The sequence below is a fragment of the Neoarius graeffei genome, chromosome 8 (assembly GCF_027579695.1).
Source record: "Neoarius graeffei isolate fNeoGra1 chromosome 8, fNeoGra1.pri, whole genome shotgun sequence".
Lineage (NCBI taxonomy): Eukaryota > Metazoa > Chordata > Actinopteri > Siluriformes > Ariidae > Neoarius > Neoarius graeffei.
Window position 1 is genome coordinate 15,254,142 of NC_083576.1, and position 20,679 is coordinate 15,274,820.

Below are 20,679 nucleotides of genomic sequence, written 5' to 3' on the forward strand. Positions count from 1 at the left end.
GCCACTATATTGTTGTGCACCTGGATGTAGTAACCATCAACAAACAAGGCAAGGGTTATCATTTTATCGGATCCCGACGGAGAAGATGGATAGCGGCCATAAACAGGAAAGATTGGCAGCCCTCGGCATACCAACGCTTGTGTAGTGACCACTTTGTTGGAGGTAAGACGAATAAAATTAGCCAGAAAAGGCATTACATTGCTGTTAACATTCTGTGGCGGCGAGTGTGTAACCAAATAGGTTAAAATAACCCATTGTAACCTCTGTTCTTCTGTAGTAGCTATTGGCTAACGACATTAGCTAGCGTTGTGTTCCTTTGCTGTTGGTAGACTGTAGGACAGATCAGAGGCAGTGTCCTACAAACAGTGCTTAATTTGAGGGGGAGCAAGCCGGAGTGCGCTCTGGAACCTCGGGCGTTGCCTCCGGCAGCTATTTACACTGGATCCGGTGATCCGACACCTCTTTTGACTATGTAACAAAAAAACAACAACAAATAATTAAATAAAAAAATGCAAGTTTATTTAGTGTTAATGTCTGATTTTGATATCTGCCTTGTTGGTGATTTCTCTCATGAAACGACATCCACAAAATATCTGCAGATGAACTTAATTTGCAGTGTTATTACAAAACATGCCCAGAAGCGCAGCGCAACGCAGCGCCGCGCCCCCCTCCCCCCCTCTTTTTTCCCCACACCGGAGCCGCTCATCCTCTGCGCTCCGGGACCTCCCACTTTACAAATTAAGCACTGCCTACAAATAAGTGTTCAAAACAAGAGGAACATGTATTTGTCTCTTAAATCCAGGCCGTTCCCTGTAATCTGTAACAACGGTTGGAGAAAGTAATGGCAAATAGTGAGTGCACAAACCGTAGAAGGTAAACTGTACACAGCGCCAGGGCAGTGTGATGGTACGTCTACTTTTAGATTGTGTTAGCTTATCAATGAACACACTCGTCACTCGACGAGTTTCACGTCTTTACGACGGATACTTAAATGTGTGTTAGGTATTATTGTTGCAGTCTAAGCAGTCATTGTAGCAGCTCGATGAGCGAGAACCGAAAGGGTCTGTGCCATAAACCGTTATTTCTGTACGGCGTTGCTAATGTGTCATTACTGTTGTTATTTCTCCCTCTGCTCGCCCTGTAAATGCCCTACGTCGCTGGATAGCGAAGGTATTTTCTGCATCTCGCTCCTTTTTCTTGTATGTTCTCGTATTCAAACCAATTCGAGCCGAAGTCCGCTACATGTCCAAAATGGTGGTCGCGTTTACAAAGGTCGCGTAACTGAAAAGGGTCTATACTTTGTATCGATACAGTTATACCACTATCGTACCGGTATAAGTGTGAACACAGCATATATTTTCTATTCATTTTACAACTTATGGTGGTAAATAAAAGTGTGACTTTTCATGGAAAACACAAAATTGTCTGGGTGACCCCAAACTTTTGAACGGTAGTGTATACGCAAATCTGGTCGGCGCGGACGATTTTGACCATTAACGGGACTTTCCGTCACGTTCTGGTTCGGCTGTGAAAACGGCAAAGTAATAAGAATTTTGTGACACTTTACACGCATAGTGGTCTGATCAATCCATAGACAGGAAGAAAGGAAGACAGCGGAGGAAGAGAGCTGTCAGGGGACTGGGACAGCTGGATGGCTTAAAACAACAATATGCCATTGTGGAATGGAATGAGAGAAACAAGGGGGGGGAACGAGTGGAGAGAAGAGAAGCCCCTGAGAAAGAAAGATTATACTGTCTGAGGCATGCACGGCTGCTGCCTAGCGCTCTCTCTCTCTCTCTCACACACACCAGCATGGAGAATTGTTAAACTCAACCCTCCTTCTTGTCATAAATTCTCTACGACCGCATGCCTCCTATTCAACTCGACTTGTAATGAACACAGAGCCTGTGGTTCTGAGGTAGTTGTGCTAAAAATGAACCTGTGGTCCACCATTACAGTAAAGCCTATTTTATCAAAACGATTCCCACAGCGGTAAACCGATCCCTCCGGCCAATTCTGCCATTTCCTGAAATGATCCTTCTCCTTGTTTCGAAGACGAGCCTCTGATTTGAGGTACTTAGCATTGACAGATCTCCAGCTCAGCATGACCTTTGGACAAATGTTCCATAGCTAAAGATCTCAGCCCATACGAGAACGATGACTAAATGTGAAACCGGAAAGAGTGGTACGTAAGAAAACAAACCAGTAGCTTTGCAGAAAAAGGAATAAAATCACCCACGACATTACGTCAATCAGGTTTGGTGTTGTCTGGCCTCGTTTATCTTATATGCACCGTGGTGATGTCTTATTTGAGACGGCTGGAGGCTCTCGGTGAGCTGTGGATGAATTTCTCAACGAGGAATGTCTCAGGTTCAACCAATTCATCCAAAAATAAGGCCATCCTTAAAAAAAAAAAAAAAAATTCGTTTCCTGTCCACCGGGTGAGCAAAAAAAATTTTCAGTAGGGAGGGAGGGATTTTTTTTTAATTATATACAGTGGTGCTTGAAAGTTTGTGAACCCTTTAGAATTTTCTATATTTCTGCATAAATATGACCTAAACCAACATCAGATTTTCACACAAGTCCTAAAAGGAGATAAGGAGAACCCAGTTAAATAAATGAGACAAAAATATTATACTTGGTCATTTATTTATTAAGGAAAATGATCCAATATGACATATCTGTGAGTGGCAAAAGTATGTGAACCTTTGCTTTCAGTATCTGGTGTGACCCCCTTGTGCAGCAATAACTGCCACTAAACATTTGCGGTAACTGTTGATCAGTCCTGCACACCGGCTTGGAGGAATTTTAGCCCGTTCTTCCGTACAGAACAGCTTCAACTCTGGGATGTTGGTGGGTTTCCTCACATGAACTGCTCACTTCAGGTCTTTCCACAACATTTCCATTGGATTAAGGTCAGGACTTTGACTTGGCCATTCCAAAACATTCACTTTATTCTTCTTTAACCATTCTTTGGTAGAACGACTTGTGTGCTTAGGGTCGTTGTCTTGCTGCATGACCCACCTTCTCTTGAGATTCAGTTCATGGACAGATGTCCTGACACTTTCCTTTAGAATTCACTGGTATAAATCAGAATTCATTGTTCCATCAATGATGGCAAGCCATCCTGGCCCAGATGCAGCAAAACAGGCCCAAACCATGATACTACCACCACCATGTTTCACAGATGGGATAAGGTTCTTATGCTGGAATGCAGTGTTTTCCTTTCTCCAAACATAATGCTTCTCATTTAAACCAAAAAGTTCTATTTTGGTCTCATCCGTCCACAAAACATTTTTCCAATAGCCTTCTGGCTTGTCCATGTGATCTTTAGCAAACTGCAGACGAGCAGCAATGTTCTTTTTGGAGAGCAGTGGCTTTCTCCTTGCAACCCTGCCATGCACACCATTGTTGTTCAGTGTTTTCCTGATGGTGGACTCATGAACATTAACATTAGCCAATGTGAGAGAGGCCTTCAGTTGCTTAGAAGTTACCCTGGGGTCCTTTGTGACATCACCGACTATTACACGCCTTGCTCTTGGAGTGATCTTTGTTGGTCGACCACTCCTGAGGAGGGTAACAATGGTCTTGAATTTCCTCCATTTGTACACAATCTGTCTGACTGGGGATTGGTGGAGTCCAAACTCCTTAGAGATGGTTTTGTAACCTTTTCCAGCCTGATGAGCATCAACAACACTTTTTCTGAGGTCCTCAGAAATCGCCTTTGTTCGTGCAATGATACACTTCTACAAACATGTGTTGTGAAGATCAGACTTAGATCCCTGTTCTTTAAATAAAACAGGGTGCCCACTCACACCTGATTGTCATCCCATTGATTGAAAACACCTGACTCTATTTCACCTTCAAATTAACTGCTAATCCTAGAGGTTCACATACTTTTGCCACTCACAGATATGTAATATTGGATCATTTTCCTCAATAAATAAATGACCAAGTATAATATTTTTGTCTCATTTGTTTAACTGGGTTCTCTTTATCTACTTTAAGGACTTGTGTGAAAATCTGATGATGGTTTAGGTCATATTTATGCAGAAATATACAAAATTCTAAAGGGTTCACAAACTTTCAAGCACCACTGTATATTTAATATATATGGATGGATAAGAAATCGCAATGCTGTGTTTGTTTTTTCTTTCAGTACTTTATTACAAAAGCCGACACATTTAATAAAATATGACAGGTTAATCAACTGAAACTTGTACAAAAACACGGACTTTTTCTAGTTCTAAATCCACCGTCAGGCCTAGTTCGGATGAAATTAGGCCATTATTAAAAAATGTTCTGTTTCCGGTCCACCGGCCGGGCGAGTGCCGTTTGAGCGGTTGAATTTTTTTTTTTTTTTTACGGCTTATAAAATAATTTGTATTTGAATTAAACGAAGGCGTTAAAAGAATCCGAAGCCTTATTGAATAGGTCCACGTTATTGTGGTCTCTGTGGAACAGCACGTCCTCACAGGAGTACAACTCGACCAGCTGAAGTCTTTTCCGAGACAGTGTGGGGTTGAGGTTGAGTACAACCGGAGTCTGTGTCTTCTAACAATAAAAGACATAACCAGTGCTTAATTTGTGAAGTGGGAGGTCCCAGAACGCAGGAGGTGGGTGGGTCCGGCGACTCAGGAAAAAAAAAAAAAAAGGCGGGTGGTGAAGGCCAATTTATGCTGCCAACCCAGTCCTCGCAGACAGCGTCGCAGACAGTGTCTGCGTAGCCCCCCCCACCTTCGCAGACGCTCTGCGCGCACCTCCCAAAAATTGTGACCACCGCAGAAGCCTCGCAGACAGCACCACAGACAAGAAGGCTCTGATTGGTCCGCTGTACACGCACTTCCGCTTCCCTACTTTCCCGGTTTGGTTTGTTTTCACGACCGGCATTTTTAAAAACACGAGCGAAGATGGAGCAGCACGAAGAGCGGTTGATTGATGAAGTACGTACATCTATACGACTCCAGTTCTAGTCATTATAAGTAACCGGAGGATAAACACTCCACTAACCACACCCACCAACTACTCCTAGCGACTTCGCGCCCCCTTGCGTTGTGCCGGTGAATAACATCGCGCACGCCTATTATCCCCGCTCAACAATAAATTACAACTGTCTGCGAAAAGCTATCTGCGAAAGCCTTGTCGCACGAGCATGCAGAGGCCTTGACGCCTATTGTGTGTAAAAAAAAATAAAATAATAATAATAATAATAATAATAATAATATCAGACATTATGATCTTAGAAAACGCTTTAGTGACGAACAGTTACAGACAGTAATATGTCGTGATATGTTATAAAATATTTTTATTAGGCTATATATTAAATTATATTAAATTTATCTTCTAAAATAACAGCCTGTACTCATATCACAACCGGTTTATTTCACTATTGGAGATCAGATCACACAAGACATGCGTTACATGACTCATTTTAAGGATTTAAGTAGGGTATTTAAAAGCAGTGCTAGCGGGATTTCATGGCTCAGGTGTATAAGGCGCCATACCATAAACCCGGGGACCCGGGTTCGATTCCGACCTGCGGTCATTGTCCGAGCCCTCCCTGTTTTTCTCCTGCTCATTTCTGTGGTTGGTAGAAGAGAGCAACTGGACTTGCTTGAAAAGGCTTGAAGACGTCAAAATTGAAGCCAGAGAGGATCGTTCAATTTTGTCAGACTGGAACGACCATCACTGAACAGAGACAGACAGAACTGATGATGCCTTTCGGACGAGAGGCGAAACGTCTTCAAGCCTTTTCAAGCAAGTCCAGTTGCTCTCTTCTACCAACCACAGATTACTATGTACCTGGACGACTGAGTATCTTCACAGATATCCTGCTCATTTCCTGTCTCTACACTGTCCTGTCCAATAAAGGTGGAAAAAGCCCAAAAAAGAGAATAATTTAAAAGCAGTGCCAGCAAACATACGGTAAGTGCAATCAATTCAAGTATTAGGGAAGAAATAAAGGGTTTACAAAACAAGTTGGAGAATTCATTTAAAAAATTTTAGTAAGCTTTCTTGTTTTTTTTGCCATTTTTTCCACAGCGCAAGCTAACGGCTACAAAAAACCCGGTGTTCTATTGAGCGGAAGTATACACCCCATGTCCCTCCCTCTTCCCCTTTCGCATAGATTTTGTGGATGTCATAGGAGAGAAATCAACAAAAGATATCAAAATCAAAACCGAACACTAAACAAATTTTTATTTACTTATTTAATTTATTGTTTGATTTTTTTTTTCCCTTTGTGATGGTCACGGAGGTGATCTGATCCATTTAAATAGCTGCCGGAACACCGAATGAAATGAAAATAGCTGCCGGATCCGACGACGGAGGTTACGGATCTTGTTCCGTCATGTTCCGGCTCAAATTAAGCCCTGGACATAACTGTAGCGAACAAGTAATGAAAGTGTGAGTTAATTAAAAGGATTTTGGTGCGAGTTTTGTAGTCCCAGGCTGGTGGTTCCACTAAAATGTGTCCTCGCGGTTGCATTTAGTGTAAGTGGAAAAACAATACCTGGCTTATTAAAAAATGTTCTGTTTCCGGTCCACCGGCCGGGTGAGTGCCGTTTGTGCGTTTTTTTCTTAACGACGGTTTTTCAACATTTTTTTCGGGTTCGTAAATCTAAAATCAAACTTGACATTTCCGCATTCTGCGCAAAATATAGAACTGAATCAGCTCTGCGCATGCGCCGTGCGGCACAAAAAAAATGGCAGCCACCATGAAGGAAGGAGATCCGGAGTTTTCAAACATTTGCTTAAGTGTGAAATCGCAAAATGGTATTCTAGCGAACAACAAAATAGTAAAGATTCAGAAAAACAAATCATTCAGTGATCATTTTAATAGTGTAAGGCCATCCTTAAAAAAAATCTGTTTCCTGTCCACCGGGTGAGCAAAAAATTTCAGTCAGGAGGGAGGGATTTTTTTTTTATGGATGGATAAGAAATCGCAATGCTGCGTTTGCTTTTCCTTTCAGTACTTTTTTATTACAAAAGCAGACACGTTTAATAAAATGACAGTTTAATCAACTGAAACTTGTACAAAAACTAAGTTAGCATTTTAAATGCTGACTGCAACATTTGCAAAACTTTTACAAAGGTACTTAAAATGTCCGGCACACGGACTTTTTGTAGTTCTAAATCGACCGTTAGGCCGAGTTCGGATGAAATTACACTATTAAAATGATCACTGAATGATTCGTTTTTCTGAATCTTTACTATTTTGTTGTTCGCTAGAATACCATTTTGCGATTTCACACTTAAGCAAATGTTTGAAAACTCCGGATCTCCTTCCTTCATGGTGGCTGCCATTTTTTTGTGCCGCACGGCGCATGCGCAGAGCTGATTCAGTTCAGAGTGCGCGCGCACTCGGCGGAGGCAGTAGTGTGTCGGAGGGGACAGAAGCAGAGATAACACTTATTTTGTCTCCGGTAAACCAGTCTTCTCTCATTCAATTACGTGCTGGCATCAAAAGACACCGTTGGTTGTAAATGAACCCAAACTGAGTTGTTGAAGTGTATTTTCATACACAAATGGAGAAATGTTCGCTGAGTGTTTAATTGTGTAGCCGCCACTGCAGACCGGTGTCGTTGTTAATTCATAGCATGCTCAGCTGCGTGAATGTGTCATGCACCGAAAATAAGAGATTTACAAGCCAGGAACGCCTCATGATGCAATACGCAAGAAAAGAAAAGATTTACTGCCATTTTACTTTGTATTTGAGTAAAGTGAATAAATAAATGGTCTGTGGAAAATGCATTTAATCCTGGGAACTGCGTGCACAGGAGTTTATTTTGTGTTTACTCCGCCCCCCCCCCGGCTGGCTACTTATTTGTCATGGCTGGCTAGTATGAGCCTTCGTGGAAAGCCCTGGGAATGCGGAAATGTCAAGTTCGATTTTAGATTTACGAACCCGAAAAAAATGTCAAAAAACCGGCGTTAAAAAAAAAAAAAATTTTTTCAACCGCACAAACGGCACTCACCCGGCCGGTGGACCGGAAACAGAACATTTTTTAATAATGGCCCCAGCTTAAGGTCGGTCCGTATCGTGAAATACCGTGACCGAGTTCTTGAAAGTATTTTCAAGACCTCGGGTCACGGTATTTCATGATACGGACATCCCAGCTGGTAGATAATATATACAGTGGTATGCAAAAGTTTGGGCACCCCTGGTCAAAATCGCTGTTACTGTGAACAGTTAAGCAAGTTGAAGATGAAATGATCTCCAAAAGGCATAGAGTTAAAGATGACTCATTCCCTTTATATTTTAAGCAAAAACAATTTTTTATTTTCATCTTTTACATTTTCAAAATGACAAAAAAGGAAAAGGGCCCGAAGCAAATAAGTTTGAGCACCCTGCATGGTTAGTACCTACTAACACCCCTGTTGGCAAGTATTACAGCTTGTAAACACTTTTTGTAGCCTGCTAATAATCTTTCAGTTCTTACCTGGAGGATTTTCACACATTCGTCCTTGCAAAAGGCTTCCAGTTCTACAAGTTTCTTGCGCTGTCTTGCATGCGCTGCTCTTTTGAGATCTATCCACAGATTTCCAATGATGTTTAGGTCAGGGGACTGTGAGGGCCAGGGCAAAACCTTCAGCTTGTGCCTCTTGAGCTATTCCATTGTAGATTTTAAGGTGTGTTTTGGATCATCGTCTTATTGTAGGACCCATCCTCTTTTTAACTTCAACTTTTTTACAGATGGTGTGATGTTTGCTTCCAGAGTTTGATGGCATTTATTCGAATCCATGCTTCCCTCGACCAATGAAATGTGCCCTGTGCCACTGGCTGCAACACAACCCCAAAGCATGATCGATCCACACCCATGCTTCAGAGTCGGAGAGGTGTTCTTTTCCTGGAATTTGGCACCCTTTTTTCTCCAAACATACCTTTGCACATTGTGGCCAACAAGTTCTATTCTGATTTCATCAGTCCACAGGACTTGTTTCCAAAATGCATCAGGCTTATTTAGATGTTCATTTGCAAACTTCAGACGCTGAATTTTGTGGCTAGGACGTAGGAATGGTTTTCTTCTGATGACTCTCCCATGAAGGTCATATTTGTTCAGGTGTCGCTGCATAGTAGAACAGTGCACCACCACTCCAGGGTCTGCTAAATCTTTCTGAAGGTCTTTTGCAGTCAAACAGGGGTTTTTATTTGCCTTTCTAGCAATCCAACGAGCAGTTCTTTCAGAAACTTTTCTTCATCTTCCAGACCTCACCTTGATCTCCACTGTTTCTGTTAACTGCCATTTCTTAATAACATTACGATCTGAGGAAACGGCTACCTGAAAACACTTTGCTACATTCTTGTAGCCTTCTCCTGCTTTGTGAGCATCAATTATTTTATTATTCAGAATGCGAGGGAGTTGCTTAGAGGAGCCCATGGCTGCTGATTTTAGGGACAAGTTTGAGGAGTCAGAGAATTTATACAGCTTTGAAATCTGCATCATCATCTGACCTTTCCTAACGAAGAATTTGAACAAGCCACAGCTCAATAAGCTAATTAAGGTCTGGAACCTTGGTAAAAGTTACCTGAGAACTCAAATGTATTGGGGTGCCCAAACTTTTGCATGGTGTTCTTTTTCATTTTTCACTGTCCAGTTGTGCAAAAAAATAAAACACAAATCTTGCACAAAACGCTGAAATGTGTTGTCTTTACCTTTATGCCTTTTGGTGATCAGTTCATCTTCTGCTCACTTAACTATTCACAGTAACAGACATTTTCAGTAAGGGTGCCCAAACTTTTGCATACCACTGTATATATTTGCCTAATCTGAACATTGTGAAAGGCAAAAATATTATGTATTATTACAACCCCGATTCCAAAAAAGTTGGGACAAAGAACAAATTGTAAATAAAAACGGAATGCAATAATTTACAAATCTCAAAAACTGATATTGTATTCACAATAGAACATAGACAACATATCAAATGTCGAAAGTGAGACATTTTGAAATTTCATGCCAAATATTGGCTTATTTGAAATTTCATGACAGCAACACATCTCAAAAAAGTTGGGACAGGGGCAATAAGAGGCTGGAAAAGTTAAAGGTACAAAAAAGGAACAGCTGGAGGACCAAATTGCAACTCATTAGGTCAATTGGCAATAGGTCATTAACATGACTGGGTATAAAAAGAGCATCTTGGAGTGGCAGCGGCTCTCAGAAGTAAAGATGGGAAGAGGTTCACCAATCCCCCTAATTCTGCGCCGACAAATAGTGGAGCAATATCAGAAAGGACTTCGACACTGACTACGTTTACATGCACATCCAAATCGAGCTGCTGTCGGTAATCGAGCTGAAGGTCCCAGCAGGGTGCCAGAGAAATCCAATCCTACATGCACAGTGTTTAAATCGAGCTATTGTTATGAGGTGCATTGTGCACCCGAGCCACAGGTGGCGCTACACGCCCCATCGTGTTGGTACACTTCCGGTTGTCGTCATGAAGAAGAGCTATTCAAGAGTATAAACAAAGTGACTACAGGCGGAAATTAGCATGCACTGCTATAACCTGGGACAGACATCTGTCCTGACCACAAGGATAATGTTTAATTTGTGCACTGTCCCTTTTAAAAATAAAATAAACTCTAAACTCTAAGAAGAGTGTTTGTAGTTTGTATGTCCGAACAGAAGTGTTCCTAATAAAGTGGGCGGCTAAGGTGAAGTGTCATGCCGACCGAGGCTGTTTTTTCGACACAATTCACAGCTATGCAACAGCTGTACAGATGTATTTGGTGATACAGTAAGTGAGCTAAATTTTAACAGTGCAAACAATGCCACAAAAAGAAAAGATTCATGCCGTTGTCATGATTCGTTGTCATGCCGACCGAGGCTGTTGTGTTTCCCTTGTGGTCTCGTCACTTCCGGAAGGGGCAGTGCTGAAGTAAGTAGCTCGAATACGTAGCTCAATAGGGTATACATGCACTAACTAGCTCGGCAGAAATCGCATAATCTAGGTCGTGTAGCTCGATTCCAAGAAATCAAGTTTGGTTCAATTTCAGCCGAATTAAGGTGTATACATGGCATTTTGAACTTCGATTTCAGTCGAGCAACGGCAGAAATTCGATTCTCTCTATGTGCATGTAAACGTAGTGAGTGTAAAATTGCAAAGAGTTTGAACATATCATCATCTACAGTGCATAATATCATCAAAAGATTCAGAGAATCTGGAAGACTCTCTGTGCGTAAGGGTCAAGGCCGGAAAACCATACTGGGTGCCCGTGATCTTCGGGCTCTTAGACGGCACTGCATCACATACAGGCATGCTTCTGTATTGGAAATCACAAAATGGGCTCAGGAATATTTCCAGAGAACATTATCTGTGAACACAATTCACCGTGCCATCCGCCGTTGCCAGCTAAAACTCTATAGTTCAAAGAAGAAGCCGTATCTAAACATGATCCAGAAGCGCAGACGTCTTCTCTGGGCCAAGGCTCATTTAAAATGGACTGTGGCAAAGTGGAAAACTGTTCTGTGGTCAGACGAATCAAAATTTGAAGTTCTTTATGGAAATCAGGGACGCCGTGTCATTCGGACTAAAGAGGAGAAGGACGACCCAAGTTGTTATCAGCGCTCAGTTCAGAAGCCTGCATCTCTGATGGTATGGGGTTGCATTAGTGCGTGTGGCATGGGCAGCTTACACATCTGGAAAGACACCATCAATGCTGAAAGGTATATCCAGGTTCTAGAGCAACATATGCTCCCATCCAGACGACGTCTCTTTCAGGGAAGACCTTGCATTTTCCAACATGACAATGCCAAACCACATACTGCATCAATTACAGCATCATGGCTGCGTAGAAGAAGGGTCCGGGTACTGAACTGGCCAGCCTGCAGTCCAGATCTTTCACCCACAGAAAACATTTGGCGCATCATAAAACGGAAGATACGACAAAAAAGACCTAAGACAGTTGAACAACTAGAATCCTACATTAGACAAGAATGGGTTAACATTCCTATCCCTAAACTTGAGCAACTTGTCTCCTCAGTCCCCAGACGTTTACAGACTGTTGTAAAGAGAAAAGGGGATGTCTCACAGTGGTAAACATGGCCTTGTCCCAACTTTTTTGAGATGTGTTGTTGTCATGAAATTTAAAAATCACCTCATTTTTCTCTTTAAATGATACATTTTCTCAGTTTAAACATTTGATATGTCATCTATGTTCTATTCTGAATAAAAGATGGAATTTTGAAACTTCCACATCATTGCATTCCGTTTTTATTTACAATCTGGACTTTGTCCCAACTTTTTCGGAATCGGGGTTGTATATAGCACGAGCTACTTCCAGTAAAATTGTGCGCTCTGATTGGTTCCTTGGCAGGCAGGATTTGCCCTTGGACAATTACAGACTTTCCTTCCAAGGCACCGTCTTTCAACATTGCCAAGAAAAAAAAAAAAAAAAAAAGATTACTTGGAAATCAAAAAAGGCCGAAACACAAACGAGAGTCACTGAGTTAGTAAAGAAATGAGCAACGAAGAGCATTCAGAAACCGCTAGCCGCTTATTCTGCACACGTGACTCAACTACGTTACAAAAACAACGTGACTGAAAGCAGCGTCACACCTCGTTATAATGACCGTCTATTTTAATCTTAGAAAAAAAGCCAGATAATAAACCCCTTATTAACCTCGCTTGCTCGGGCTGATTTTTTCCCGTAAAGACAGAGCAAGCGAGGTTAAAGGAATACGGCACCCCCAAGTGAAATTGAGTCAGTCCCTGCAGTCCCTAGAGTTGGATGAGTGAGCCAAAGCGTTTTGTAGTCGACTCAGCCATTGTCCTGATCTGGAAACGTCCCGGTTAGCTTTAGCTTAGTCGCTGTAATCCAGCGTGTCCAGATAGCACTGTCGTTGCAAAAGTGAATCAAATAAGATTTTTTATAATTATTTCTCATGACCTGCACATTCACATCGAGTACACATATCAATGCAAATTAACACGAAGGGATTTACTAGACCAATTTATATCTGGAACTATTTTCGGCCACAGCACAGGCAAAGCACCGCTGCAGGCGCAAAGACACCGCGCAGCGCCTGAAAACCCTGGTTTCCCTGGTAACACTGGTGTATTGACGGAAGTTGTGGTGCTGCGCGGTGTCTTTGCGCCTGCAGCGGTGCTTTGCCTGTGCTGTAGCTGAAAATAGTTCCAGATATAAATTGGTCTAGTAAATCCCTTCGTGTTAATTTGCATTGATATGTGTACTCGATGTGAATGTACAGGTCATGAGAAATAATTATAAAAAATCTTATTTGATTCACTTTTGCAACGACAATGCTACCTGGACACGCTGGATTACAGCGACTACGCTAAGCTAAAGCTAACTGGGACGTTTCCAGATCAGGACGATGGCTGGGTCGGCTACAAAACGCTTTGGCTCACTCATCCAACTCTAGGGACTGCAGGGACTGACTCAATTTCACTTGGGGCTGGCGTATTCCTTGAATAAGGAGGGGTTTTTCGCAGTCCGGTTTCCATCAAATCGTGCGCTCTGATTGGCTCACGAGCGGTCTGGAATCATACAATACGGACCCCGGTTACAGACCTCTGGCGACTCAGTCGTTCACAACAACAAACATAGTAGCAATTTTTTGTCAACATTTATTTTCGCATTTCTCAGAATAATAGCATTAATTTTACAGCATGGATCGCGATAACGACAGTGTTCACAGCGAAAGCGAGTTTAATATTCTGATGAAGACAAAATAAAAGAAAACATTTCAGGAGAAAGCCGAAAACGAGCTTGTAGCAGGTTTGTTCTAAATATGGTTTCGCTTTCAGGCGCTCTCATTTTCTGGTAGAATTTGGTAAAGAAAAAATTTATATATTATTTACCAGCTTAAGGTCGGTCCGTATCGTGAAATACCGTGACCGAGGTCTTGAAAGTATTTTCAAGACCTCGGGTCACGGTATTTCACGATACGGACCGACCTTAAGCTGGTAAATAATGCTGCGTTCATGTGCTATGGGAAGATGATATTTTCCAGTTGGGAAGTGGTATTTACCAGTGTGTTGTGTTCACATGCTTTTGTTGTTGTTGACAAATTAAAGATGGTGGACCAGATTGAGAATCAGGCCTGTTATTTGGCTAAAACAATTATAGATTGCCTTGTTCATCAGCTGCAGCAGGAATACGAGTTATCAAAAGTCAAAAGGTAAATAATGCTGAATATTTCCTGATCATGACAAGTAGAGATTTTCTTAACACATTGAATGCCACGCAGTTTTTGGAAATTTGGCTGTAGCCACAATGAGAGTTAGCCAGTATCTAGATCACGGGCGATTGCTCTAAGACAACGAGGGAGGCTCAGCCTCCTCTAAAAATGACGAACGTCATGTAGGATGAGTTGCGCTAGGCTTATGTTATAGCCGACCTTATAACATTGCTATTTCAGATCCAGAATCATAGAAATATATGTGCTCAACCCAACTACAGTGCGAAATCATTCCGTTATAACTTTAATGTGTGCGTGAGCCTCAGTGGACTTCAATGGCATTTGGTTGCTATGCGCTTTTCAATCTCAAAATGCAAGACGATTATTGGACAAATACTGCGAAAACGCCCGCCCACAGACTCCCACGGACTCCCAGCCTCAGTGGACTTCAATGGCATTTGGGAGCGATGCGCTTTTCAATCTCAAAATGCAAGACAATTATTGGACAAATACTGCGAAAATGCCCACCCACAGACTCCGAGCCTCACATGGGAGGGACATGGCAGTTTCCGCGAGGAGACTGGTGATTGGTGAAAGCGGCCGGATATTTTCTTTGATTGACAGCTCGTTTCAACTATAGACAGGCAGCGGTGAATCTCAGTTCAGTCCCATGCGGATTCGCAAGTGCTGTGGTGTATTGTAAGAGATCAGCTTACATTTCAATTTCATTCATTACATACGGTTTCTACCAGCTTTTTTAGTTTGTATATATTTTCATTGTAAATAAAGTGTAAATATAGTGTTGTCAAGTTTGCTATCTTAGTTCCAGAAATTTCGTTTATTTGAGTGACTGAACTTGAGGGGGTTAGTCAGCTAGCGAGACAGCTGCGCACGGATGCCGAGCATTGCTGATTTAATTTTGGCGAAGCCATTTGCCAGTCTTCCTTTCGAGGAAAAAATTAAAATTAAAGAGCAGGGTAGACCAACGCCTCAAATTGACTTGGTGAAAAAGGTAGGGAATAATACTCGTTCCTTTCAGCTCTCCTGGTACGAGAAAGTGAATTGGCTAGCAGCAAGTGACCCACATCAACAACAGTAAATAGGCTACTTTAGCAATATGTCATGGATGGACCAAAAATATAGAATCTATTTAAAATGTTTATGCTGAGTATATTATATTGGAATATATATTTTTCTGGATATGAATTAAACACAGCTACAATTTGGAAAACATTTTTAAACAAAAACACAGCCGAGAACATTTCACACTACAGACCTGGATTAAAAGTGAAGGGTTATCAAAATTGTCAATAAAACATTTCTCAGTCAAAATAAGTAAAATATAGGGAAAGTGCCATTGAATGAAATGTGTGGCACCCAGCTCTATGTTTGGCTCCCCAAGGTCAGTGCTTGTGCCTATTCCAGAACACTCTGCTGTTACTGCTGAGGTTCCTGACAAAGAGCTGCTTTCAATAATGATCAATTTTTAAACAACATGCCACAATTTTAAAATATTAAAATATACCCCCCCCCACACACACACACACACACCACCATCATGTATATTGGACAGTAGGCTAATGGGCCAAAAGAACCTGTTATTTCACAGTTTGTGACCCTGCCAACAATCAGCCAGATCAGAGGCAAGAGTATGGGCAAAATTCATGTGTTTTTTCTTTTAAAATCTGGAAATATCGTAACCGACCAGCCTCCCCTGTTTGAAAGACTACCAGCCGCCACTGATCTAGATCATTGTTGGCGTTCTTTGGACAGCCACAGAATATTTTGTATTCGGCTATAATACACATATTATAATAATATACATAACATGACTCGTTTAAAAGGTGAGAGTCAGCTTTCCATAGTTGAAAACCACTTCTTTCTTGGTTCATAAGCTAGTCTTGTACCGCTCGCCGCCATGTTGGAAGGTTAAAGTTCATCTCATCTCGGCAACTCGTGTATCAAAATTTTCTACGAGTTGCCCAGTGGAAAATACCACAAGAGGGGGCGTTCATGTGTGCTTTCCATGTCAGCGTTTGGTATTTACCATAATTCCCATAGCACATGAACGCACCATTACATTAATTTTTTTTGCGGTGCAGTTTCCATTAAATCCTGCGCTCCGATTGGCTGGCGAGCGGGTCCGTATCCTACGATACGGACCCTGGTTACAGACCTCTGGCGACTCGCTCGTTCACAACAACAAACATATAGTAGCATTTTTTGTCAACATTTATCTTTTTTTCATAAGATTTATTTATAAGATTATAAAAAAAAATCTTATAAATTTTTGCCAGCATTTCTCAGGAGAATAGCATTAATTTTACAGCATGGATAGCAATAACGACAGTGTTCACAGCGAAAGCGAGTTTTACTACCCTGAGGAAGAAGAAATAAAAGAAAACATTTCAGGAGAAAGCTAAAAACCTCTAACTGCTGCTAACGCCGAGCAAAAACATGGCTGAATCCTGAATGACTCAGTTTTGTATAAATAGGGGACTACATAGGCGGCAAAGTGTAGTTTTTTCCCTGCCATGGAAGTGCACTTGTATACCGAGGAGGAAGCAATTGGCATTACAGCCGTGAATGAGGATTCAAAATAGCATGAATTTTACAGCATGGATAGCGATAACGACAGTGTTCACAGTGAAATCAGAAACACTTTAATTGCCAGGTATGTGGACACACACGAGGAATTTGACTCCGGTTCATTTAGCTCTCATAGTACAAAACAGATTTTAAAAAAAGCGTAGACACAAAATCAAACAAACAACAACAAAAATAGGCGCATAGTGCAAAGTAATCCAGGTAAGTCAAGTATGGAATAGTTAAATAAATATAAGTAACAGTGAGCACAGAATGACGGTATAATGGCCCTTTTCCACTACCCTTTTTCAGCTCACTTCAGCTCGCTTCAGCCCGACACGGCTCGCGTTTCGACGACCAAAGAACAGCACGACTCGGCTCGCTTCAGCCCTGCTTAGCCCCTAAAACTCGCACGGTTTTGGAGTGGGGCTGAAGCGAGCCAAAGCGAGCCGAGTGAGGCTGGGGGCGTGAGCAGACACTCCCCTGTGCACTGATTGGTGAGGAGGAGTGTCCTCACATGCCCACACACGCCCCGCGAGCACGCTGGGATCTGTAAACACCGTAAACCCAGAAGAAGAAGAATTACGAGAATTTCTGAAGCCTTATGCGCCTCGCCTCATCTATACGCTCTTGCCAGTATCTGTTGGCGTTGTCGGTGACAACAAGCCACAGCACCAAGACCAGCAACACTAACGACTCCATGTTTATTGTTTACTATCCGGGTCGTGAGACTACCGCTTAAAAGGTCACTGATGTCACTGTTTGCGCTGCTTAACGACATCACGTGACGTCCACCCACTTTTGCTAACTCCACCCAATGTGTCCACCCACTTCCAGCCAGCACGGTTCAGCGCGGTTGTAGTCGAAATGCAACTCCAACAGCCCCACTCAGCTCGACTCAGCCCGACTCAGCACGGCACGGCTCAGCCCGACTCAGCCACGTTTGTAGTGGAAAAGCGGCATAAGTGTTCTGATATTTTGCAAGCGATATTACTGATATATGAATCTGGTGTTTAGCTGTTCATCAGAGAGACAGCCTGAGGGAAGAAACGGTTCTTGTGTCTGGTTGTTTTTGTATACAGAGATCTATATCGCCTCCCTGAGTTTTACTACCCTGAGGAAGAAGAAATAAAAGAAAACATTTCAGGAGAAAGCTAAAAACCTCTAACTGTTGCTAACGCCGAGCAAAAACATGGCTGAATCCTGAATGACTCAATTTTGTATAAATAGGGGACTACATAGGCAGCAAAATGTAGTTTTTTCCCTGCCATGGAAGTGCACTTGTATACCGAGGAGGAAGCCATTTGCATTACAGTTGTGAATGAGGATTCAAAATGGCGGCTCGGCTCGGTTTTCCCTTTCGGGCGCTCTCGTTTTCTGTTAGAATTTGGTGAAGAAAAAAATTAATCTATTATTTACCAGCTTAAGGTCAGTCCGTATGGTGAAATACCGTGACCTCGGCCTTGAATACTGAGGCTCTAAGACCTCGGTCACGGTATTTCACGATACGGACCTCCCAGCTGGTAAATAACACACATACATACACACACACATACATACATACATACACATATACATATATATATATATATATGGGGGCGGCACGATGGTCTAGTGGTTAGCGCTGTCGCCTCACAGCAAGAAGGTCCGGGTTCGAGCCCCGTGGCCGGCGAGGGCCTTTCTGTGCGGAGTTTCCATGTTCTCCCCGTGTCCGCGTGGGTTTCCTCCGGGTGCTCCGGTTTCCCCCACAGTCCAAAGACATGCAGGTTAGGTTAACTGGTGACTCTAAATTGACCATAGGTGTGAATGTGAGTGTGAATGGTTGTCTGTGTCTATGTGTCAGCCCTGTGATGACCTGGCGACTTGTCCAGGGTGTACCCCGCCTTTCGCCCATAGTCAGCTGGGATAGGCTCCAGCTTGCCTGCGACCCTGTAGAACAGGATAAAGCGGCTAGAAATGATGAGATGATATATATATATATATATATATATATATATATATATATATATATATATGAGATCCGGATACTAACAAGCTTTACATTTACATGTGTCCACTTTAACAAGGACGACATAACATCCAATCCAATCCAAGGGGCGGGACATATACATTCTGGAAAGCATTTAATTGGACGAACACAAGACTAGTACAAGCTGAGTCATCCTAAGTTTTCAGTGACAAGCTTGAAAATTCAAACAAAACAAAAACATGTTTGCATGCCCATGGAGAGGTGAAAAAGCTATGAAACACCCAAGGGCCTCAGAGGGATTGATATCTGAGGGTTAACTGAAATCAAGCTAGAAATTAAAGCACAGCAGTCACCCTGAAGATCTTGGATTAGTTTGTTGAGTGAAATCAAGTCCCTCTAATGTAAATCGACCATAAATATGACTCTACAGACCAAATGCTTGACTGTTTTTTGCTTGTTTTTGACACCCAACACTTCCCTCTGATGCAGTGTGTTTAGCTCGAAAGCCAACCGACACTAAACCAGTCCCTTCTAACTGCCTCTGCTTGCCTGGGGGAAAACAAGAAAAGTCCGTGTCGACGCACATGATGAGCCAGCTGGCTCCAGCACACAGGAAGTATGAGAAAAAGGGGGGCAAAAACAATCACAAACCTTGCATATCGCCCGCTTTCGGAGCCTCAATCAGTCCCTGAACGCGTGCCTGGGATTCGGGTATCCATTGCAGAAAAAAACCCTGACCAATCACAACCGAGGGAACGCGAACCAACCAATCAGTCAGGGCCTACCTTTGGGAACGCGCCAATCGGATCACGCCTCGCTGTAACCGCTGTTCCAAACACCTCCTAACTTCCTACCGAGGTACGCATTTAAACCGTGTAAAAATAACCAACATGTAGTGCACTATCTAGTGGGAATGGTGCGATTTGGGATTGAAGCACTCGTGTCTCATGAGGGAGGGGTCAGTCGGACAGGAAAACGAAATCTGAGCAGTGGGCGGAGCTCGGAGGGAGGAGGAGGATGTGTGGGGGGATGGTTGGGGAATGAATGGCTAAGCTAACATGAGGCTGTTTTTACTGGCTGAGGATGAAAGGTTCAAATGAGTTTTGGTTTAAGGCTGAGTGGGTGAACAGCTTTACATTAGTTCAGTGGAACAGTTTAGAAACATTTCCTATCACAGGAAGTTAAGAAACAGTCCCCTTGCTTGCTTGCTTTGGGTTATTTCATGAGATCCATTCTGACCAAATACAAAACACAATATCATATACACTACTGTTCAAAAGTTTGGGGTCACCCAGGCAATTTTGTGTTTTCCATGAGAAGTCACACTTTTATTTACCACCATAAGTTGTACAATGAATAGAAAATATAGTCAAGACATTTTTCTGGCCATTTTGAGCATTTAATCGACCCCACAAATGTGATGGTCCAGAAACTCAGGCCATGTACACACGTAGCCGGGTATTTTTAAAACCGAACATTTCCCCCCCTCCGTTTATAAAAATGTTTTATCCACACCACCTCGTCTTCGAAAAAAATCCCTTCCACACATAACCGAACATCTGCGTTTTCAATCACATTCATAAGCATTCCAAACCTGTAGATGGCATTATTTCCCCAAACCCTACCCCCTAATCACATCAGAATTGAGGTATTTCACCTGACGTCACAGGGTCACGTGACGCCCCGGTGTCCGCCATTTTGAAGGTCAAGCTAGCTAATGTCAACAACATAGTAGCTGGTATGTTACTGTAGCAATGTTTACGTTCAGTCATTTGGATGACTGTTAAAACCTTTCAGTCTCAAGTTTTTCCTTTACTGGATTTACTAGTTTACTGTAATTATGATCCGGCAGCTATTTACACCGGATCCAGTGTAAATAGCTGCCGGAGCGCGCTCCGGCTTGCTCCCCCTCAAATTAAGCAGCGCGCTCCGGCTTGCTCCCAGAGTGCTCCGGCCGAGGTTCCGGAGCGCGCTCCGGCT

General features: G+C 42.5%; 1 protein-coding gene across 1 annotated transcript in view; it reads right to left on the reverse strand.

The window, feature by feature from the left end:
• LOC132890478 (C-terminal binding protein 1) overlaps positions 1-19,457 on the reverse strand; it is a 131,311-nt gene extending 111,854 nt beyond the window's left edge. The window contains exon 1 of the mRNA XM_060927351.1: positions 19,351-19,457. Within this exon, the coding sequence (XP_060783334.1) occupies positions 19,351-19,357 (7 nt within the window). The 5' untranslated portion in view covers positions 19,358-19,457. The remainder of the gene's footprint in view (positions 1-19,350) is intronic.
• Between the last annotated feature and the right edge of the window lie 1,222 nt (positions 19,458-20,679).